General features: G+C 38.3%; 1 protein-coding gene across 2 annotated transcripts in view; it reads right to left on the reverse strand.

The window, feature by feature from the left end:
• Positions 1–4,664: 4,664 nt before the first annotated feature.
• The window catches only part of LOC113115141 (uncharacterized), a 41,167-nt gene continuing 21,477 nt past the window's right edge, over positions 4,665–24,354 (reverse strand). For both annotated transcript variants that reach the window (XM_026282456.1, XM_026282458.1), the window contains 17 exons: positions 21,088–21,188; positions 15,894–15,960; positions 14,717–14,763; positions 13,191–13,341; positions 12,869–13,000; positions 12,581–12,763; positions 12,353–12,445; positions 12,146–12,232; positions 11,948–11,981; positions 11,757–11,849; positions 11,567–11,665; positions 11,230–11,268; positions 11,020–11,030; positions 10,568–10,810; positions 8,847–10,374; positions 7,680–8,751; positions 4,665–7,549 (listed from right to left, as the gene is read on the reverse strand). In XM_026282456.1, the coding sequence (XP_026138241.1) occupies positions 5,668–7,549; positions 7,680–8,751; positions 8,847–10,374; positions 10,568–10,810; positions 11,020–11,030; positions 11,230–11,268; positions 11,567–11,665; positions 11,757–11,849; positions 11,948–11,981; positions 12,146–12,232; positions 12,353–12,445; positions 12,581–12,763; positions 12,869–13,000; positions 13,191–13,341; positions 14,717–14,763; positions 15,894–15,960; positions 21,088–21,188 (5,862 nt within the window). In that variant the 3' untranslated portion in view covers positions 4,665–5,667. The remainder of the gene's footprint in view (positions 7,550–7,679; positions 8,752–8,846; positions 10,375–10,567; positions 10,811–11,019; positions 11,031–11,229; positions 11,269–11,566; positions 11,666–11,756; positions 11,850–11,947; positions 11,982–12,145; positions 12,233–12,352; positions 12,446–12,580; positions 12,764–12,868; positions 13,001–13,190; positions 13,342–14,716; positions 14,764–15,893; positions 15,961–21,087; positions 21,189–24,354) is intronic.

Genomic DNA, 24,354 nt, shown 5'->3' on the forward strand with positions numbered 1-24,354 from the left:
TGGTATTCCGCCACACAATATAGTTATCCATTTTACACGCTTAGAAAAGTACAACGTTTTGTCTTGTGTTACCGTCCTAGGTCGAGTTACACTACACGAGTAACTGTATTTAAATAGGGAAAACGTGGAGGTGTTTGGTAGCTTCTCTGCTTGGCCCATATTGAATGAATGGGCTAAGCTAAGTGCTTTCAAAGTGTCACAGCACGCCAAAGCGATTGAGTGCACGCACTGAGACGAGAGAGGTATGTATCAACTTGTCTTAGGTAAGGGAAAAACATAGTTTAATATGAGGAGTAGGAGTATCCCTTTAACATGGGTGCGTAAAAAAATATGCAACGCATACGCACTGCAGACGAAGTATGTGTGAAACAGGCGTAAGGTTGTTAAGGAATTAGTTTAAGGAATTAGTTTACAGCTTTTCCAAGCACTTTATGATGCATTTTGGAAACAGGAGATGAGCCCCTTTTCTAATGCACCACCTAGCTTGATAAACCCCTTCTCAAAGGCTTACCATTTGTCAATTTTATTTGGGTAACACACATATTCTGAATGCCTTCGGCAGGATTCGAATGAGCCATTTTAATCTAGATTAATTTCAAGATCACAGTGAGATTAATCTAGATTAAAAAAATGTATCTATGCCCACCACTATATATAACCGGTGTCATCGGTTTTCGGATCATCAGTAAACTGTTTAACCGTTTTACTTAAATTTTTAAATTTAAATTTTTGTGTTTCTTTAGAAATAATTAATGGACAAATTGAGTATTTAAACGCCTCAGATGTAAAGTTATTCGCTGTCAAAGTGACGCCAAAATGAATGGGAGTCAATGGAATGTTAACAGCAGGTGGGGGTCCGCTAGCCAATGGCGGCGCCCAGGGCTGCTTCAATAAAATATGAAACCCTGCCCCCCTGTTTCTTTCGGACGCGTCCGATTTGAGAACCGAGGAGCTGATGATACTGCGCATGCGTGATTCAGCGTGAAGCAGAATGACACAGAGCGTCTGAACCGAACTGGTTCTTTTAGTGATTGATTCTGAACTGATTCAGTGCTAATGTTATGAGCGGGGGTAAAACGGGGGCTTGAATGAATCTGGCAAAACGTAGGTTCATTTAATAACAAATACATCGCAATGGATTATGTATAGTAAGTGGATCATGGTTTCTGCGCTGATGACACCTAATTTATTTACTTTATATCTTCAAGACTTTAAGGTTTATTTCACCCAAAAATCTAAATTATGTCATTAATAGCTCACTCCCACGTTGTTCCAAACCCGTGAGACCTCCGTTTATCTTTGGAACACAGTTTAAGATATTTTAGATTTAGTCCGAGAGCTCTCAGTCCCTCCATTAACCCTTTAGGCGCCAGAGGTTTTTTCCTAAAACGTTCGATTTTGACATCTTAATTTCAAAAGGCTATATCTTAAAATTTATAAAAGATAGAGACTTTCTGTCAATTATAAAAATATTAAGGATGACCCAATGTTTATGTAGGGATTTTATTTTCCCATCTAATTTGCATACTATGACGTCATATGGGGTGGTCATCTTGAATTATAGAATTTTCATGAAAAGTCACATATTTAAATGATAAAATGGAGCACTTCTTTCCCCAAAAAAAATTTCCCTCACCTTCTGTGTGCTATATTGCACAATACTGAATGCTCAGGTAAATAGTAAGCAATAAAAAAACTGTAAATCATTACTAATAAATGGTAGAAACAAACCGAATGCATGTAGCGGTTGGGATTTTCAATTTACTACATGCAGCAGGCACTCTGATTCCATGTATGGGGCACATATATATTACTCATATGACACACAAACACAAGTAGACAAGACCTGTTTAGTTCAAAAGCTATGCCCCGTGTCGCATCGCCTCTGCTTCTGCTATCAGCAGCGCGGCCAGATCTGCCTCGCGCACGCGCTGAATGTGCTACTGTCAGGGTCATTGCGACTCCCCACCTTGCCTCCTAACGGTCCTATGAATACTTCGACCTCGTCTAACATACCCAGAGGCATTAGACAAAGTCTCCACTACAATACTGTCGCCGCGATTGCGGAGAGGTGCGGTCAGAAGACAAATATACATGTCTAGCGCTGTAAAAATCTCCCGCCTCGTCCCCGCAACAAAAACTTGCCTGCTAATTTCACGATGAACACTCCGACCCTGGCAAACATTGTTCACACCTCTGACATTTGGCAAATGACCATTTATTCACATTGGGCAAAGGATTCACCGTTTGTGCTTGGTGTAGGGCTATACTTTCACTTTCAATATCACCGTCATCTTCTGAATGCAGATATTCCCCTTCAGAATCAGTGTCCGCGAATAAAAGTTCCAACACCTCATTGCGGCTTTATTGAAACTTTATTGATGCCACTAGATAATAATAATAATGAAAATAATAATAATCTAATGCCAATACTCGCTGACGTTGACAATATTGTTAAGATAAAATGGCTCACTCTCACACAAGCTCCGCTTTTTATCGCACTGATTCAATGCACTCTATCTCGAAGATTTTGTATAGGAGCATGGCGTTTTTTTCAGTCAGAGATGAAGTATTACATGTCTGCTATCTAGTGCAGGGGAGGTTGCATGAAATTTGACACCATATTTGACAAAATAGTCCGTTTTATTCAGTGCCGCATCTTGTCGAGTAAACTCGACCGTGGCGCCAAGAGGGTTAAGCTGTGTGTACGGTATACTGTCCATGTCTAGAAAGGTAAGAAAAACATCATCAAAGTAGTCCATGTGACATCAGAGGGTCATTTAGAATCTTTTGAAGCATCAAAAATACATTTTGGTCCAAAAATAGCAAAAACTATGACTTTAGCATTGTCTTCTCTTCCGTGTCTGTTGTGAGAGAGAGTTCAAAACAAAGCAGTTTGTGATATCCGGTTCGCGAACGAATCTTTGATGTACCAAATCGAACTGAATCGTTTTAACCGGTTCGCATGTTAACTTTTTTAACATGGCTGACACTCCCTCTGAGTTCAAACAAACCAATATCCTTGAGTAATTCATTTACTCAAACAGTACACTGACTGAACTGCTGTGAAGAGAGAACTGAAGATGAACACCGAGCCGACCCATATAACGAACAAAAGACTCGTTCTCGACTTGTTCCCTTTAAATCCTTATATGCAAATTATTGCTGTTACTGTATTTGGGTGCGTTGCAAAACTTAATTGTAAGCTTTTAATGATTAATGATTAATGATTTAATGATTTTAATGTTTGATTCAATGAATGTTTGACTTGATGCCATTACTTCATCGCCAGTGACGTCATTATGTAGAGCGTAAAAGAACGTAATATTTTCCGCACGCACCCAATCGAACGTGTCGAGTAGAAATCAGCATTAAAGGGGTCATATGATGCTTTATTTTCATTATTTTGTGTATTTATTGTAAAAGAATATGTTGACATGCATTAATGTTAAAAAAAACACATTGTTTTTCAAATACTATACATTATTGTAGGTCCTCTATGCCACTACTTTTCTACAAAGTCCCTCCTTCCAAAAAAACCAAAGTCTGCTCTGATTGGCTGACTGACCCAGTGCATTGTGATTGGCCGAATGCCACAAGCACTAATCGGGAATGTAACACCCCTTTCCATAATTGCGAGTTTCATATTTGAAAATAATTGTAAATATAAATGAATAATGTCCTAATTTTTACATCAGTTCAAGCTCGAAAGGGGAGTGGAGTGACAGACAGTGGTCTATCTCTCTCTCTCTCTCTCTCTCTCTCAAACACACACACACACATACACACATGCACGTACGATGTGCAAAACTCAGCATTTGAACAGTCAATGGTAAATAATTAAACTAATAAAAAAATATAGCCAGATTGTCTATAGATTGTCAGAATGACCTCCTCTTCTAGGTTCACAGAACCGTCATCCATAAAATGTTACTGTTCTGCTGTAAGTAATCTTTCTAGGTTCACAGAACGGTCATCCATAAAATGTGTTACTGTTCTGCTGCAAGTAATCTTAAAGCTTCCTAAATGCATCTACTTTCCGAAGGCCAAATAAAGTGATTTTGCTTTCACCAAGAAACACACAGCATCTCCCTGACATGGCTGCTTCAACACTAACTGCGGTTACTGAAACCATGCCTTCTTTCTTTGCACGAAAATTTGGGCAGCATTATGCAAATATTTACACATGTGGGGGAGTGTTTGAATGAGCAGTTTTATGTGGGCGTGGCAGAAAACTTTGATAAATAATATGTCTTTGGTTTTGAGACTTTAGTCTTTGTAACTTAATGGATCCTATCTATGCTTGTAACACTCCAAAGAGAAAGGAAAACTTGAAATTGCATCATATGACCCCTATAAGCCGAATACTGGTGCACTAAAACAATATGGTTCCGCCTTTGCTATGTAGTCTAATGCAACTTTATCTATACTGTACATGTTTATTTATTTGTCTGTAAATGCAGTTTTCAGATTTTCTTTAGTTTGACATGCTATGAACTACTTCTTTTTAGAAAAATGTGACATTCTTTTTCTTCAGGCCCTAGGCTTTTTTTTTTCTTCAGGCCCCTCCTTTAGACCCATACAAAATCTATCATGATGTCACTGTAAAATACATATTTTCTATCTAAAAATAAAGTAATGGTAATATAATGGCTCAATCAGAATTACACTATGCAGGTTTTATTTAGGTACAAATAACAGAACACATTTTCCATACAGTGTGAAATTTTTTTTTTTAGACCTCAAGTACAGATAACAGGTGTGAACATTTGTATTATTTGCACCATTTTTTGCAGGCATTGTGTGAAGCATAAAGGCCTTCTGTAAATAAATTTGAGATATAGTTTCAGTTGACTTAAGCATTCATTGATTGTGAAAATCTCCTTTAGAAATCAACAACGTATTACATTAAAAATAAACTAAAAATTTAATCAAAATCAAGAATCCATTTGATCAGCATGGCCTTTTCTTAGTCCACACCAGAATACTTTTCTTGGGCGTGACGGAATGCTTTTTCATTGTGTACAGCAAACATTTTCATCAATGCATAATATCAGATCAGATGTTTTGATGTTTGTATTAACAACAATCAAAGCAGCGATTCGTGTTCCCTTGTTTTCAAATGTATTATTAACCAAATCCATATAGAACACTGGCAATAAAAAATAATTTTAACATACACAAGAATGTTTTGTCTGAAACACTATTTTCCAGACACGTCTGGACCACATTCGAGACAAATGTGCAAAACAAAGAAACAAGTTAAGTGCCAGAAAACAACTACTTCATAAATAAGTTTTGATATATATCACAGCCAACTGAAAGCCTTTAATGACACAGGCTTTAGTTATATTACATATAATAAATTTGTATATGACAGAGTCTTAAAAGCGATAAAATGAACACTGCCAAATATAGCAAAGCAGTCTTTTACTGATTTTTTACTGGTATCCTGGCCAGGAAGAAGGGTTGAGGGTTAAAAAAAATTAATTGACCATAGCATCAACTGGCTGACACCCGTATTTTATAGTCCATAATTATTTTTATTTTTTTGTCTGTGTGAAGTGAACATGGATCTCTAAGCTGAATCCTCTGCTTCATGCTAAAGTGCCAGATAAAGTGTCTATGAAGAACAAGGCACCATACCAGACCTCAGGAGCACACCACTCAAAGCCTTTTGCAGTCCTGCATTGAGAAGTTGCAGCTATTTATGCTGACCCTTCTCCTGCTCTGACTGTCTGCTACAGGGGACAGTGTCTGAGTTAGGCTGACTTGTGCATTGCTAAAAGATGCTATCCTCCCATTTCCGGCAATCTGCAAGTTGACAGTGGTGGCATAACTGTTTTTTAAAGTTGTTTTGGACCCTTGATTAGGAATACTTTCTTCTGTTTTGCCTTCGGTTGGGCCCTGAATGGGACTCTCTCTCAAATTTGGGTTAGCTGGAGCAACATATGGACAGATCAGGGTGCTCCGACAAGTCGATTCTGCAACCTCTATGTCATCTTGCTCTGTCTCTGTGCAGGACAAAACAACAGTTTCAGTACTGGGCTCTGTGTTGTGTTTAGTTAGCATATCATGTACATCCGGCCAGGTGATGCTTGTGAAAGGTTTTCCGCTAAGAGTGGTCGTTTCAGTTGTTAGTCTAACGGGTGAAAGAGGGCCAGGGCTGATAGAAGATGGGCTGCCACTGTATGAACCCCCATGAGGACTTATTAACCCCAATTCTGAACCCACTGACCATCGTCCCCTTTCTGCCCAAGACCTGCGTTCGTGTCTAGTTGGACTGGGTGGTCTATCCCCTAGAGCAACAAAGGGCAAACTGGCTCCTCGTAGCCTCCTCTGGCTCTGAGAGTTGGTTGCTGAACATGAAGACATTCCCATTGGGGTAGGAGAGATGATTCTGGTGCCTCTTTGTGTAGAGTTTGCTTCCACTTTTGTTGGAGAATATGCAGTTGTTAATGAGGGATTTCTTGGCTGCGGATTAGCAAAACCCCATACACTTGTAGGAATGCCAATAGGGGGTGGAGAAGTGATTCTGGGGCTCTCACAGGGGGATAATGAACAAGCTGAGGTTGATCTTGAGATCTCCAAAGATAGAGGGGTAAAAAAGCCACCTTGCCTGGGGGCTCTGGGATTTGGTGGCTTTGTTACAAGATGAACGGAGTTGATTGGAGCAGGTGGAGGGGAGCAGATTCTGGTGACTGGAGATGGGCAAATAGAAGGGGACTGTACACGGGAGCTAGGCTCAGAGGATGGAAAGGGACGAGCAACCCTGTTGTGCAAGGTGTTTCTTTGAGGATCATGGAAATGAGGGAATCCACCCATATTTGAGGGTGGTGCTATTTTAGGGTTAGTGGCCCAGGTGTTATTACTTAAGCTGTTGTTATTGTTATTATTATCATTTAAACTGGTGTAAGAAGGCTTTTCAAGAGCAGCAGAATTTAGGCTGTTAGGAGATGGAGCTGAATGGAGGCTAACTGGAGGTGCAGGGGATATTGAGCGTTGACTACGGTAAGGAGGAGGGGTCTGAACTGTTGCTGGACTAGGTTGAAGACTGTTCGATCTGAATGGGGAAGGACAAGACCTTAGGGGTTGACTCCCAACCCCGGTGCTGGATGTATTCCTAAAACCTGACTCTGCACTTGAGTCGAAGGTGATGGGTTTGGGTGATGGTGACCGTAGCCTTACAGAAGATGTTGGAGGAGAGGAGATTATGGGTGGGGACGCAGTCTGAAGATGTGCACCTCTCTTGGCCATGGTTTGGGAAATTGTCTGACTAATACAAGAGGCAGCAAGAGACTTTGTAAGAGCTGAGGCTGTTGATGACAATCTGGAGTTCTGGTCACTTCTAATTGGAGAGGGTGACCGCATTCGCAATTTTGGGCTAAAGGCAGACTGTTGTTTTGCGTCTAAGGGACTTACACAACCGAAAGGAATGTTTGAAGGTTTATCCTTAGTAGCTTGGGAAAAGGATTGTCTGTGTGTAGAAAGGCCAGAAGCTGAAGTATCCTGGATCTGTTCCTCAAACTGCAATGAAGTATGTGGTACTCTAAAAGGCAAGATAAGACAGAAATCAAATACTTAGACTGCTGTAATATAAACTACAACATCATAACTTAAATATCAAATGGATACACCCTATAACTACAGCTTGGTTTGTGGCATGCTTAGCAGACTACCTCTGAGTTGCTGGAGATGATGGATTCCAATTGGTGAAGGAACTTCTCTTTCCTGTGGTGGAGGGTAGATTGGAAGGTCTTTGGCTAGTAAACATTGGAAGCTCATCCAAAGGAGGTCCACCTAAAGGGGGTGTACATGGTGGGCTCATTGTCTTTGAATTATTGCTTAAGTCTCCTTTGGATTTAACATCCAGTGGATCACACTTGCTGCATGAACCAATCAAAGGCATCAGTTGTGTAGGGCTTGTTGTAACATCCCGGGCTACAGGGTACGAAAGGTCAGATCCTTCAGAGATAACTTCAGAGTTTAGAACACAGGGTGCTGGCTGTAATTGGGGACATGCATCAACTTCACTAACAGAGGTCACTACAGGCGTTATTTCCTCCATGCTAGTGGTTTCAATATCAGATTGATCTTGCTTGGAATTCATATGTCCTGTATGTATTTCATCTTGTTTATCATTCATGGACAATATGCTTCCACAGTGCTGTACAGTTAAGCCCATTTTCTCCTCTACACTGTGAGTCTCTTTTTCTAAATGTTTAATGATTACTGAGTCAATAAAAAATTCACTACTTGGTACAGAATTGCTCACAAGAGCCAGGTTCTCCTCTTGCAATATCGGTCCTTGTTCAGTGCTATTTATTGCAGTGGATTTGCCTACAGCATGTGAATGATTCTTCTGAACGGATTGTAGTACGTTGTCAGCATGCTCGTCCAATGGTAATCTGGCTAGTTTGGATGGCACTTCAGGCTCAGCTTGGACTTGAGTTTCAGCGCAAGCTGACAAGGAGTGATCTCCTTCATGTAGGTTAGACTCCCATTTTTCTAAGGAGCTTTCTCTATGATCTGATATCACAGAAATCTGTGATTCCACAACAGTTGTTAATATTTGAACTGAAGTTGCAGAGGATTCAGCAGATGAAAAATACAGTGAATTAGATCCATTTGTTGACATTTTGTCTGGGGGCCCAATGAGATTACAATAATTTTCTTGGTGATATGTTGTAGACAGCTTCTCCCTTAAAATGATGTGACCAAAAGGTTCAACAGGTGTTGATACTGAAGATTCTGTTGCAACAAAACAGTAGGCAACATTTTAAAATAATGAGTAGAATAATATCAAACAAGATCATAATTTAATTATATATGGATTATGAACTCACCCATGGGCTGATTAAGGTCCCTTATATCCCCCTGGTGTAGTTGTACTTGCCGAGACTTAGGAGAAGTGCTCCCTTTTCCCTCCACTGACAAGGCTCCCCTACTCACTCGTGTTCTCTTCTGGTGTAGTGGTACTTTCATGCTGCTTGCTTTTGCTGTGTACATGCGTGCAAGCATTTGCACTTTATTAAGAATCTTTTCTGAGTTTTCTACCAAGCATTGATTGACTGATCCACCATCAAAAAAACCTAAATCTGATACCTCTTCCATTCCTTCATAAAGGGTACGACTACAGGTTACCACCTTGCCTTGACGAGACCAACGGCCAACTTTAATCTGACTGGGAAGGCTATCCAGGTTTCCATGAGAGGACATCCTAGCACTTAATCTACTTCCATATTGAAGAGGTTTATCAGCTGTCTCTTTTGTCTGCAGTTTAAATGTGTCCGAAGTGTCTGGATAGCATTGTGAACGATCATGTTTATGCTGCATCTCGGTTATTGCGCAATTTTGGAATGTCTTGTTTTCATTAGAAGCTATTGTTTCATCACCACATACCTTTTCCTTTGGGAAAGGGACTTTCAGAGAATCTTGGCAAGTTCTTTCTTTCTCTTTCCAGAGTTCCATACAGGGACTGAACTCAAAATTATCCTTATCCTTTTTATCTGCGATCTTGATGTTTAAAAATTCTTTTTGTTCTTGGACAACATCTGAATGTGCAATAGAAATGGCTGTATCAGCAGATTCATCATGGTTAAAATTCTGGTCAACTTGGTCTGATGTTGGGAGTAATAAAGATGCTGCATCAGTTTCAACACAGTCTGAGCGGCTACTCTCAGGCTCAAGTAGACTGTCGTGGCGAACACAAACATTGAATCGAGAGACTGAATCTTTCACTAATCCAGCAGGAATATGAGAGAAGCTATTTCTTCGGGGTGTCTGACCCTCCTCGACACCTGCCTCTGCTGCCTCATAATAGCTGCGTATCTTCTCAATAATTTGCTTGTCACTTTTGGTAAGTTTTTGCTCAGGTTCTGCTTTGGGGACAAGGGAGCTGTCCGTTGCTTTTAATGCAGTAGAAATGTGAGCACAAACTGACTTAGCTGTAAATGCTGTGTCATTGGTGGCTTTGTCCAAATTGTCAGATAATTGAGGTTCTGTACTTTTACTAACGGAGCCCTCCTCAGTGTCTTTTCCCCCTTTTTCATCTGTGACTGTTACCATTTCTGGTTTTGATGATTCAATATGACTGGGCTCTTGTAATGCCAACTCGTCTGATTGATTCACTTTTTCGGAGCTGTGCAATAGTGATGATGATTTCTCAAGCTCCTCTGCTGGATCAACATTTGCTTCACAGGATGGATGGCTGTCGTCTTCTTTGTCTGACCCATCTACCAGCATTTCTTCTGGTTCTGATCTTTCGGTATCATTGGTCTGATATTTATTTTCATCCACCTCAGCTATTAGTGGTTCAGATTCATCTAACTGCCGTGGCTCTGATGACTGGACTTCCGGGGACTCTGGAGTCAACTGGCACATTGGAAAACAAAAAAAATAATACAATTAAATTTCCTTATAACTAGAAGCTTACATTAACAGCGTTATTAATACAAAGTCACTGATGTCAATGTGTATACCAATAGCAAAGAAGCATTGTGTTGAGTTACTAAAGGAGTTACTGTTTTGGCATATTGTTTTAGGTGTCAAAATGTTCTATATGTACCACTTCAGATGTTAACTCTGCCATGCCTTGTCGGGCACGGCTCTCATTAATGAACTGCATGATTTCCTCAGTAATGGACAGTGTTGGAGGTGGAGGGAGTGGGGTCATGTCAACCTCGTCATGACATAAAGCCAGATCATCACGGCCAGATTCCACTTCAATGACAGAGGATGCCAGAGTGCTGGTACTCCCTGATGAGCCCATGCTATCAGCCTGTGGGCACAGTTCCTCTTCACTGCCAGCCTGGAAACCCAGCAAATGGACAGAAGCATAGATATACAAATATTATATGCATGTCATTTTGGACCTTAGAACAACATTTAATCACAGCTTTGATACCAAAAGTATAAACAAAACCTATTGCTACAAGTTTGCATCACGTGGCAAAAACTATAGAATTAAGGCTATATAATATATAATGTTTAATGTAAGAAAGTGAAATCCTCTCACACCTTTAAAGAACCTGGATTCCATGAACAGTGAAGCCATGGCAGACCAGAAAGAGAAAGATAGAAACAAAAATTATTTTACTTTTTATATATATATATATATATATATATATATATATATATATATATATATATATATATATATATATATATAGGCTTTGTCAACAAGATTACAGAATTATAGAAAGTGAAAGAACTAAAGTCTACACTCACCACTTTGCTGGAACGCAGCTTCAATATCTTTGGCAGGTGCTTGAGGTATATAAAGATTATATTAGATTTTAGACTTTAAACTTCAGAAACTTTACAATAGTTGTAAATTGATGCCAGCATTAATATAACTTAAACAACACTAAATCAATACTAAACCTATATAACATATACAATGAAAAATATACTGAAAAAAATAAATAAATGAAATATATATATATACATATATATATATATATATATATATATATATATATATATATATATATATATATATATATATATATATATTTTAATATTTGTTAGAATTGTAAAAAATCTGAGATCAGATTATATTCACCAGACTGTCTCCTCCCTCGCTTGTATGGCAGGTTACCCTCTAGGAGGAGGGGAAGGCTTTTTTTGGCTTTCTCAGGGGTGTAGATGAACTCTGGTGGCTCTGTCAGGAGTTATGCAGTTCACTTTTATGAGTATCTGAAATAGCGCGGTTTGGCATTTTAAAGAATTCTAATGAACACTACATGCCAGACCTGATTGCCTTCTTCCTCTGTGGTAGCTTTGAACATCATCCATTCGTGGAGAAGGCATTGGTTTTCTTATTGGCTCCTGATCAAACTGTGGTGCTAGTATGGCACAAAACATGAATAATCCACAACTAGTCACACTCATTGCAACAAGTGATAGTTGATAAAGACAAGAATTCAAATAATAGCCTACTTACATTGACAAAAGTTGTCACCAAGAACCTGCCTTGCCTGGAAAACATGTTATAAATAGATATTTAGTGCTCTGGTGTCCATCTGTAAACAATTCCTAACTGAACTAGCGGAACTCAAAATGTTGGTCAATTTTGACTGTGCATTATCCTTAACACAATGATGCATAGTTTGACATAAAGAAAAAAAAAAACAACTCTTACTTTTTGGGGTAAGGATGCAGGATGGTTTTCAACTATCATCCTTTTGAGGTAATGTAGCCACAGCCGCTTCTCCTCCTGGTTTTTAGCCTACAGAGAAGTATCATAAGATTTTTAGCTTTCATTGCCTTTTTCATTTCTTTTAACACAAAACAAGTAATGCAACTACAAAGTGTTCAAGTAATAAAATTCCCTGTCTGAATATTTTACCTGAACAATGTGTTGCTGTTTAGGGATCGTTTGGTCAGACACCTTAAAACAGAGGGGATCCTTCATGTTCTCCACTAAGAGCAGATTACAACACTTCAAAAATGAGAGGGAGAAAGAGAAAACATGAGTTTTGCGAATCATAAATCCTTTAAGTAAAATGCTACACTCCAGCTGCAGATATATAGTAGATTTAGACCTGAAATCTGATCACAAATGATTATGACTTACAAAGATGTGAGTGCTGTATATGAAATGATCCAGCCTCTTCTTGGCAATGAGAAGCATTTTGTCAAAAAGAAAGAATGCTCTTTCTTTTTTCACTCGCTGAACTCGGAAGGAGCCTTCAAGTACCAGCTCTCCAAAACCGCAGAGATCAGGCCCGGCCCAGTTCAGCAACAAGCTCTCAATCTCCTATAAAAAGAAGTAACATTTGCATTTACAACAGAACTAATTGCAGAGTTACAGAATATCTGATTCTGTCAAAAGTCATGGGGAGCATTTGGTGGCTGGGATTACCTGCAGTCTGACTGCATGTTCCTGTTTCCTCTTCATGTCATTGATGTACCAGGCAACTGCTGTCATGGTAATAATGGCATCTTCCACCACCTCGTACCCAGGATCACTTTTATCAAAGTGTTTGGATAGTTCCTACCACAAGAGGGAGACAGCAGTTCAGATGTAGAGTCTGACAAGTGTTACACATCTGTTTTAAAGTTTACTAGCATGGCCCCATTTGCCCCTGCTAGCAGATGTCAAAGCTACGCCATCTTTCAGCAAAAAACATATATATATATAAAAGAAAAAGAGGATGAGATTTAAGGTATTGTACTCCACTGACCTGCAGCAGGAGGTGATATTTAAGAATCCTTTGCACTGGTTTTAGCAGGTAAGTCTCCAAAGGCAATGAGTGACACAGAGTAGCCTGCCTTTCCTGAAAGAAGCGCACCAGGCTCTCGTTCTTCATGCAGTCCCGCAGAACTGTTACTGAGCTGGACGCAAACAGGGAGGAAGACATTTCAGTAGGGCGGTCTACTGGGAGACTCATCAGTTTGGCAGCTTTGCCTGACAGCACTTCATCTTATCCTAAGGCCTGCAGTAATGCATTCAGCTGGAGCTGCTGGGTCTCCGAATATTAAATTCAACTCAGAAATATTTGTTTTTGTGCAACCTCCTGTTTCTTACATTTTCATAAAATGTTTTTTTTTTTCTTTTGCTTGTTTCACCACCATTCGATGCATATATAATATGTTCTGCCTTATAAAAATGTAGAATAAAATACTTAATAATAATTATTTAAATAAATATTATTTTAAGAATCTGAGTAACTGCAGAGCTATTTGCATTAACAGCTAATTCTCTAAAAGTGGATCAGAATCAGCTCTAGGAGAACATCTGTTGCTGCTGTACCAGAGGCCCATGGGAATACCAAGAGAGCGGCTGAAAAGTATTCCAAGTAGTCATCACCCAGGCATGTTTGCCTCTGATATGTCTAATTTTTCTACTAGACATATAGCTAACACGGACTAATTAAAACCACATGATCGTCACTGTGGTTGACATCTACATCACATGATTCTAATTAGGCTGTCCACAAAAATGCCACATACTTTTATCATTATGCAAAAGAGTTTTCAGGGATACTTGCGGGGCAATTCAGGTTTTTCACTATTTCGTCAGTTCAAAATGCTATATGTTCACAGTTAAAATAAGTTTTACATATACATTTTAAATAATTTGTCATTTGTTTTGTGTCTCTTACGCTCAACAAAGTGATCAAAAATAAAGTGAAAACAGTAATACACTTAAAAATAAAGGTGCATGAAAGGTTCTTGACAGCGATGCCATAGAAGAACCATTCAGTCAAAGTTTCTTTACAGAATCTGCGCTTTCTTACACTTTTATAATCTGAAGAACCTTTTGTGAAACAGATGTTAAAGGTTCTTTATGGAACCATTTAGACATAAATAGTTATTCTATGACATTGTGGAACACCTTTATTTTTAAACTTTATTTTTGCGTACTGCAAAATATTGCATATTTCACAATGTAATTTATTCCTGTTAGGGCAAAGCTCAATTTTTCAGCTTCATTACTCCAGTATTCAGTTTTCATATGATCCTTTAGAAATAACTCTAATATGCTGATTTGGGGCCAAAGAAACATTTCTAATTATTATCAATGTTGAAATCTAAGATACATTTTTTTTTATAGAAATAAAATACACTTAAATACATTATAAATGTCTTCACTGTAATTTTTGTTTAATGTTTTCTGAATAAAAGTATTTATTCAACACACACATTCCAAAGTTTTGAATGGTACTTTAATAAACATATCAAATGAATAGAAATATGATTTACTTACTTGGGGTAATTCATGCAGTATAAGGTGTAAATGTCAAAAGCTTCACTCTAAAAGAAACAAGAAAAAAACAAAAAATAAATTATTCCTACAATGACTTCAAACATAATGCTTTCATTCTATGAACAAAAGTACACTGCTAACTATGGACATCAAAAATATACAGAGAGTTAAGAAACCAGACAAAAATATAACAGACGAATAAAAATGGCACAATCTAGACTGGCATTCACTTGGCAGTACATCGGAGATTTTTCCACTGTTTGTGTACCAAAAAAAGAAGCAAGTACCAAAACAAGCCAATCAAGTGAACCCCATCATCTTCTCTGGCAATGGCCAATGTACCCAGATCTGACCAGATATGGGCAGTTCAGCAGATGCAGAGTTACAGTCACTGAACTACGGGCATGTAAACACATCTAATATGTTCTGCTCTATTTGAAGCCTGATGTCTTGTCTAGAGGCACTGCTTGATTTGGAACCAGTTTGTTGCAGAGATTATGGGGGAAAAAAAACTTGACTTTGAGACAACATTAGAGAAGGTTCAATTGAGCTATACCCTCAAAATAACCCACCGGTAATAGCTTAATTGAATGTACTCTCTGCTTCCTAGGCCAGCGCTAATTGATCCTAACAGTGGCCGTTTCAACAGGAGGTAAACATTGGGTCTTGTTGCTTGAGACAGAGACAGAGACACGGCCACAGGCGATTTAAAGGTAAAGAATGATTTCCTTCTTCCAAACCATGAAACAAATCTTTGCAGAAAGAGCCACGAGCACATTCAATCTCTCTAGAACTTTCAAACAATGATGTCCTTGTCTGGTTCCCATCCCAGCCTGGTCAGCTCATTGTTGTGTCATTGTGGTGAGGAGACAAGAACAAGAAGTATCTGCAAATGCACTTAGCTAAATGTGCACGTGTTAAAAGTTCAACACTGTTTGCTGATATGTTTAGGTTTCGTTTCACAGAGTCCATCTGTTTTTTTGGCCCAAACATATCTGTATGCTTCCGCCATATGGCCAAGCGAAGGCCCCAAGATTACAAATGAACAAAACTGGATTTTCCTTAGACAACACTTCAAGAATGACGTGCATTAAAACACAAACTCCTTGTTTTGAGATGTGTGCATCGTTTGGAAGGAACAGGAAGAAATGTATATTTTACTAAGTCATGTGCTTACCCTCTCCACAAAGCACTCTGCTATGGCTGCTGCATGTGGGCTACGTTCCAGATCTTCTAAAAGCTCACTGTAAAAAACAAGAATCGAGTCAGTTTTGGTGCATGACACATATATTCCTGCTCACATATTCTCACAAAAGCATTTTTAATATGACAGATTAATTGAGTGGCATATCAAGACCCGTTTTCTGACATAAGACTTGGACTATGCCTTTGTTTAAACTATGTTATTCCTTTTCTGAGGAAACATCTGGGACTGGAGTTTCAAGAGGACACTCTTGACTGGAACGGGCTCCAACTCCGGCCTGCGTTTCCAAACAGCATTCATTTCTTTTTTATCATTTAGACCAAGCCATTGCATAAATGCAAACAGATGGGATACTTCTCACTTTGGCTCGATTTTCTCCAGACATACCCCAATATCCCCACAGTCAAAATTGAAGACCTTTATGCAGTGCATTCTTCTAGTGGGGAAAAGTCTCGTTTCAGGTGGTAAATCAATGGAAAACATCGATTTTTAAATATATTGGCTAGTAACAGTGTCTGGAATGCCATAAAGGAAGTTTGGGCTTGGTTTAGTCAAACAATCTCTATTGTAACTCCAACACGAGATGGAATCAAATGGATTTCCCCTCAGTGTTATTGAGTTGATATCTCTTGTGGCCGGTGGGACTTTTTCAACCGAGGATGAGTGGTTTGACATTCCCTGACTGTGTTTTGAAGCTAGAGTTGAACGAAAGCTATATGACGGCTCGACCAGGCACGCTGTATTTCATTCAGTCCATTAGCGAAACTCCTACTGACATTCCCAAGAGGCCCCCAAACCGCCAGGCTGGTCAGTCTCAAGGGAAACCCTCCTTCTATATCGTGAAAGAAAACAACGTGACACTCTCTAAACACTATGGACTTTACTTCATGTGGCTGAGGGGAAAAGTTCGGAGGGAAACCGCAGCACTCCAGCCTTCATCATCCTCTCTTCCCCTCCGAAGACGAACTTCATTTAGTGGCTGACCTTTGTGGTAGGGGGACTTCACTGTGGTTATAAAGGAAATTGAATTGAGTTCATGCATGCTTTCTTGAACTGTCCAAAGAGCCTTGTGTCTAAGGTTCCTGTAGGGATGGGATGTTCCCAAACGATGACTTGATTGTCTTAAAAGGTGTTGGATAATAACAACACATGGTTCTGTAATTTGAAATTGCAAAACAATAAAGACTTTACTGTCGATTCAAAGCCACAAGTATCTGCTTTCTAGTCCGAAATGTAGTAGATAAGTTGGATTCAATTAGATCTTGGCAAATCTTGTGAGGTTTTGGCCCCTTCACTCAAATCCCAGGAAAGTGTTGGCGGACCAATAGTTCGAGATTTGAAATATGTGTGTTACGTGCATGCTAAATACTTTCCCAGGTTCCTCTTTGCCAGGTACAGTACATACAAAAGTGTTTGCGGTATTACTTGAGGAAAAATGAGAAATTTAAGACTCAAGATTGGTGAATTGACCATGTTGGAATTGGCTATGAATCTATGTAATACAACAAACTACAATAAACACCAGCAAAAAAATAAATAAGTCCAAGAATAATTTATTTTCATATGACCTAAAACAGGGAGTTTGCTTTGGCAATATGTACTCAAGTATGTCATGCCAATAAAGCAATATGAATTGAAATTGAACTGAATTGAGTTACCTGCAAGATGCCCTGCATATATATATATATATATAGAGAGAGAGAGAGAGAGAGAGAGAGAGAGAGAGACTCATTCAGTCTTCACCTCACCCTTTCTGTTTGTTGAACTCGACTCATAAGTTGACGTCTTGTCTCGATTCATACTCTCCTCCTCATCTCACCCCTTACTTTTGTCCCACTCCCACCATTTATCCATTAACACTGTGTGTATAACTCCAACAGAAGTTCACTTTCATCTAACTCGTATTTCCCACAGCAGTCAAGCCTTTATTTTTGCTGGAGACACAGCATCATATAGTGGGGGGAATTCACACAAGTCATTCTTCTTTTTTTATGCAACATACAAATCCTCAGGACAAATCTACACGTATTATTTCTCTCAAACGAGATCAAAGTGAGACAGTGGGGAGACACGAGGACAGATGTGTGCTTTAGGGAAAACCAGATTAGTCTTTATTAGGAAATGAACAGTGAGTGTTTGCAGTGTTGAGATGTATTTTAATCTAAAATGAAGTAAATTGACAGGCCGTGATCCCATATGAGCACACAAATGAGGTAAAGGTTGTTGCTGTCTCACTTAATGGAGGAAATCTGTCTGGGCATTTAAAAGTGCATCTCAATCCTCCTGGCTGATATGGCACACTTGTGTTCTTGCTATAGGGTGTCCCATTTTAGAAATCTTTTATTACCCATTAGTTAAATATTTTAATATATATTTTATTACTGTGATGATAAAACTGATTTTTTTTTTTTACTGTCTAGTCTTTAAGGTTAAATGATCCCTCAGAAATCACTGTAATATACTTATTTTGGGCTCAAAAAAACATTTATCAGTGTCCGAAACAGTTCTTCTTAATTTATTTTATATATATATACACACACACACACACACATATATATATATATATATATATATATATATATATATATATATATATATATATATATATATATATATATATATATATATATATATATATATATATATATATCTGAAACCAAAATTTGGAACATCCTAAATGTCTTTACTGTCAATTTATCAAAAGTGTATATTTCTTATGTATTTAGCATGGCTTTAAAAAGGTCTATTCTGAAGAGTCACTGAGGACAATGTGCCATGACCCTGAAGTTTTAACACCCATTTAAAGCCATCAGAAAGGGGGGAAAACACAAGGGTGAGATTACACATGCTAAAATAAACCTAGAACAATAAGGACTGATAATAAGGTTTTAAAACAACTATTGCAAAACAACAAGAATGAATAAGCAATGGAATGTTTTCATCACTGCAAAAATAGAGAGGAGATTCCCAAGCCAGCAAAAACAGCCTGTTCTGTTGTAGTCGCTGTAAAAGACAAATGCAGCATTCCAGTGCAAAGGCACAATTTACTATGCTCCACTATAACTGGACAGATTTCTGTGGGAACAAAATAAGTCCTGTCTGCTGTCCCAGGATGCACTGCTCGCTTGGCTGCACCCTCACTCTCTGACAGGTCATGTGTGGCTCGTTCACCACAGGGGCTTGAGCTCCACCTCGGAGCCCGGCTGCTTTGGCTAAGAGGAAAACGACATCTGTGTGTGTCCTAAAGCTCTGACCGGTGCCAAGAAAGTAGAATCAAGTCTATATACAGAGCTTTTAAGAGTAAGAACAGACAAAGAGAGAGTCTTTGTGTGTTTAAACTACATAAGAAAGAGGGAAAAAACAAGGTCAGTCATTCATTTTATAGTCTTAACAACTACAAAGGCACGAGAGCTGATTTAAAGGGGTAGTTCATTTACTCCCCATCACTGTCGTTCCAAACCCTCATGCTGTTATTTTTCTCTGAACACAATCAAAGAAATATTGAATAATTTCCAATTCCCTGTTTTTCATAAACATGAAGCTTTGTGGGATGAACAGACCAAATTTCAGCCATCATTCATTCTCATATGATTTGTGGTCGGCATGCGGAGTTAAATGAATGATTTGATTTAATTTTAGAGTGACTTAAATTTCAGTCTATTAATCATGTTACTATAGCATATGGCTTCAGATGAATTGGAATATACATACTACTGTTCAAAAGTTTTAGATATTTTTATACAACAGAATTAATATTTTAACTCCACAAGGACACACTGATCACAAGCGACAGTAAAGATATTTACAAAGTTAAAAAAAAGATTTATATTTTAAAAAAAGTATTATTATTTATTTTATTTTATTTTTTACAAAAAAGTAAATACTTTAATTCAAGTGGGAAACATTTACTTGATCATAAGTGACAGTAAAGATATTTACAATGTACATGTATTGTAAATGTATTTACAAAAAGATTTATGTATAAAAATTTCTGTTCTTTTGAACTTTCTATTAATTAAATAAAAAAATAAAAAACATTATTACAGTCTCTGAAATATTAAGCAAACCAAAATATTAAGTTCAGTAAATTTAAGCTTTGCCATCACAGGAAATCATTACATTTTAAAATATATTCAAAAAGAAAACAGTTATTTTAAATTGCGATAATATTTCACAATTTTACTGTTTTTACTGTAATTTTAATCAAATAATTGCAGCCTTGTTGAGTATAAGACACTTTAATCACCTACAAAAAAGAGCCATTTAGAGACAAATAAATGATCTTACCCACCCCAAACCTTTTAAAAAGTAATTTAGTCATATGGACTGCTTGCATGGTGATTTCTTTGTCATTTTTTGAAGTTTGACAGCCTGTGGATGCTACAAACTGTAAATGATGAAAGATCATTTATTTATAAGTGAACTATCACTTTAAGAATGGTATTTATAAAAACAAATAACTCACTCTACTCATGACACGCCAATATAATCTCAAGAAGAGGCCAAAAGCAGCTGCAATGGGAAGAAAACTCCTACCATTTTATTAAAGGAAGTTATATTAAATAAGGTCATGAGGACACCCAAGAGTCTTTAAGATTTTCAGTTTTCAGCACAGCCAAGATCATTTCCCACAAGAGCTGGCAGTAAGGCGCCATGTCCAATTTCAACTGCCTAATGTCATTAAAGGGATGATTTGGAGTGGAGGGTAACCAAGATAGAGAATTATGTAAAAACAGGATGTATGAGTGGCAAGTAGCAGCAACCCAACAACAGAAAACCTCTGGGCTAAACCATGCATACAAGTCTGAAATAAACACAGAGAGTCGTTTGCAATAAACAGTGTGAAACAGACACATAACAAGACTTGACTAAATTGTTTGGTGGACCATGCGTGAACTCGCGGTGTAATAAACCATATGCTGCACGTCTTTTAAAAAGGGCTTAAGTTATGACGACGGCTGAGAAAACGTCTCCTGAAGATTATTCCAGATCAACTACAGCAGTCCAGGGACAGTCTGCTGGAGTGCATCAGAAATGGCTTACACTCGCTCTTGGCAGACATCTGCACATTGTCCCAAGACCAGGACCCGGGCCAGTCATTGTCTTTGAGACAAATTCAACAGACACCGCTGCCACGCAGACAGACATCAAGAATGAAGACACCCACCTGTTAAACTCATAGATGTCCTCAATGTTGCAGAAGAGGGTGCTGACCTCCTCGGGTTTGAGAGGCAAGTCGCCGCAGTCAATAATGCAGCCAAGATAGTCCTGAGAGCGAGAAAGTGAGAAAAATGAGCGTGGATGACCTCACAGAAATCATTCTAGGCATTTTCACACTTGAATTTGCTTTGCTTGTTAGTGATTTAGAAAACTCCTGTGAGACCTGTGAAATTGGTGAAGTACCTCTATTCCATTACATTTTCCCATAGCAAACACTGAGATGATTCATAACTCATGGACTAAAAAGAGACTATAAATGGTTCCGACACAGCAGGACGTGACTCTCACCCCTGAATGATCTCTCTCGACACCAAGAATGACTGTAATGTAATTACCATGGACGCCACACTTGAGCCCCTCAGTGATCTTCAGAGTAAACATACAATGCGGTGCAGGAAGGCAAAGCATGCAACTAATACAGTGGTTAAAAGGAGCCCCTCTAACAATATTTATCTTTTCTCTCTCTGCTCTTTCACCTCTGACCTTGAAAAAAGTCATAGGCTGGTCTCATGAGAAAACTGGCTGATCATCGTGCCACGTAAAATACAGGCAGGTTTGGGCCGCCTGCTGAGGAACAGAGAATAAGGGTCAGCAACTTTCTCGGTTTTGATACGGTTGGTTAACACGGAGTTAAAGGGAAGCAGTTCCACGGGGTTGAAGTTTAAGGAAGATATGGATCACAGTGAGAAACGTACAATGGAAGTGAAAAGAGCCAACACGAGACATCAAAATTATTATAGTTTCAATAGTTTTGCCAAAAACTATTGATATGCATGTTAACATGATTTTACTGTAATCAACTAACATTTTCTGCATTACACTGTTGTTCATAAGAATGATTTATGCAAAAATATAAAAAATATTACAATATTACTGACCATAAACTTTTGAATAGTAGTGTAACATTGCACCAAAGTGGTTTTATCAATAAAAATTATAAACTGTAAATCATTACAGTAAAAAAAAAATTGACACCTAAATTAAAGTAAAGTAAAGTAATGGCTGCTAACAATTCAGGTTTACATTAGGTTAAAATTACATTATAAAATATAGTGAAAATAAGAATAGTTGTTTCAAATTGTAATACCTTTCACAATATTACTTATTTTTACTGTATTTTTTTATCAAATAAATGCAGCCTTGGTGAGCATAAGAAAGTTCTTGTTTAAAAAAACATCTTACCGATCACACAATTTATAATGGTAATTATTCAATTTTGCAACTTAAAATGACTGCAAAAAATACAAAAATTACAGTTAAAATAATACATACATTTTACAATGTTGGTGCTTTTATAAAATGCTTAATTTTTATAATTTTTTTGCTTTTAAATCCTCAAAAAGGAGTTATATTTACATCCACTGCAAATGCGTCATCATTTTCTTAATGAAAATAACAGAGTCTACATTATTTTTTCTGATAATCAACATTATGCCACAATATCCATTGAACTTAACGTGTACTAAATTCAGAATGTTTCTTTAAAACCGGTATAGCATAACTTAATAATTAGCTATCATTTATACTACACCAACAACCTTGGTTTGTAAGACTTCCATCTTGAAATGGTTTTCCAACTCTATAATCATAATAATGTGGCCGTTAAGAAGATACATTCTTGCCTTAATGAGTAAAATGCGTTTTGCATTAAATTAGAAAGTTAATCATATTTTACAGCCTATTTTGTGTCCAACAGATGCCAGAAACCCAAATAGAGCAGAGGCAAATGGTCTCAGGAGTGGTCTGGTTCCTGGCTGTTGGGCTTGCGGAGTTAAAAAGCGCTATTTATCAAGTCTGTTTATCAGTGCCTGGCCTCATTAACCCTTAATAACCAAGCCCTGGGACCAAAACCACCAAGCCAACATAGACAAACAAATTCCACCAGACTGCAACGGACTAAAGTATGGGAAAGTGCCAAGAGTGGCATTTACAATCTCCTGAGAGAAACTACAGACAACGGAGCCAACGAAACAAGGCCACCGGGCTAAACAAACTAAAAAAAGACTCAAACTGAACCGCTACAATAAATAAGTGCAAATAAACAGACCAAATGAGTCCTGTAAGACAGCGGTCTGGCTTTATAAGGGGCTCTTTTTGTCACCCTCCATCTTTCCCTGCCTCTGCATTCCTGGGCTGTAAACGTTGGGTCTTTTTTCCTCTTCTGTTTGTTTCCAGAGGCATCTTGGAAGGCAAACATGCTGAGGTGGGGGCAAAATGAGCCAGAAAATAAGGGACTGGTGCATGCAGCACCTTTACAAGGCAGGGGGAACACAGAAACTGTTATTATGGTGATTTACACAGCTGTAGACCGGAGAGAATACCCCTGAAGGTACGGCGCTCATGAGATGGCAAAACTGGAGCACTAGATGAAGAGATGAGTGATGACACAGCTACTCGAGGAAGAGTGAAAATCCAGGAGGTGAGGGGAAATCTGAGGATTAAACTCTGAGTTATGAAAGCAGAGTGTGCGAGACAAACGGGACCAGCCACAGACAAAGGAACCATAAGTTATGTGCACATTTTCTTGGCAGATGCTGTCTTACTGAAATGACTTACTAGAGCACACATGAAGTGTGTTATGATAGCCAGTCTGGCAAAAAGAAAAACATAAATGTTCACGTTTGAGATATGGTCTCGAACAAGAGAAAACACGGAAACAAGGAAGAGAAGAGAAGAGAAGAGAAGAGAAGAGAAGAGAAGAGAAGAGAAGAGAGACTGACAGACAGACAGACAGACAGACAGATAGATAGATGGACAGATAGATAGATAGAGATGAGAAGGAAAGAGAGAGATAAAAAGAAAGAAAGAGAAAGAAAGACTGACAGATGAAAGAGAAAGGAAGACAGAAAGAGAAAGAGAAAAAGAAGAAAGACACAGGAAGACAGAAAAAGAAAAGAAAAGAAAAAAGAAAAGATAAAAGACAAAAAGAAAAATAGACAGATGAAAAAGACAGACTGATGAACAAAGAGAAAGAAAGAAAAGAGAAAGAAAGAAAATGTTATCTACAAGAGGAAGTTTGGAAAGGTGGCAGACAATAGAGAGAGAACACACTCTCAGAGTCTTTGTCTGAGAAACTAGGTCAGTTTGGAGTTTGGAACAGGAGTCGGTCCCTTTCTCTCGTGAGCAGCCCCTCTCCATCTCCCCTTGTGCCCCAGAATGGGGGCTACAGCCAAGCCCCCCTCGTCCCCCAATTTCCTGTCCTATTTGGCTGAAA

This window comes from Carassius auratus, chromosome 15 (assembly GCF_003368295.1).
Source record: "Carassius auratus strain Wakin chromosome 15, ASM336829v1, whole genome shotgun sequence".
Classification (NCBI taxonomy): domain Eukaryota; kingdom Metazoa; phylum Chordata; class Actinopteri; order Cypriniformes; family Cyprinidae; genus Carassius; species Carassius auratus.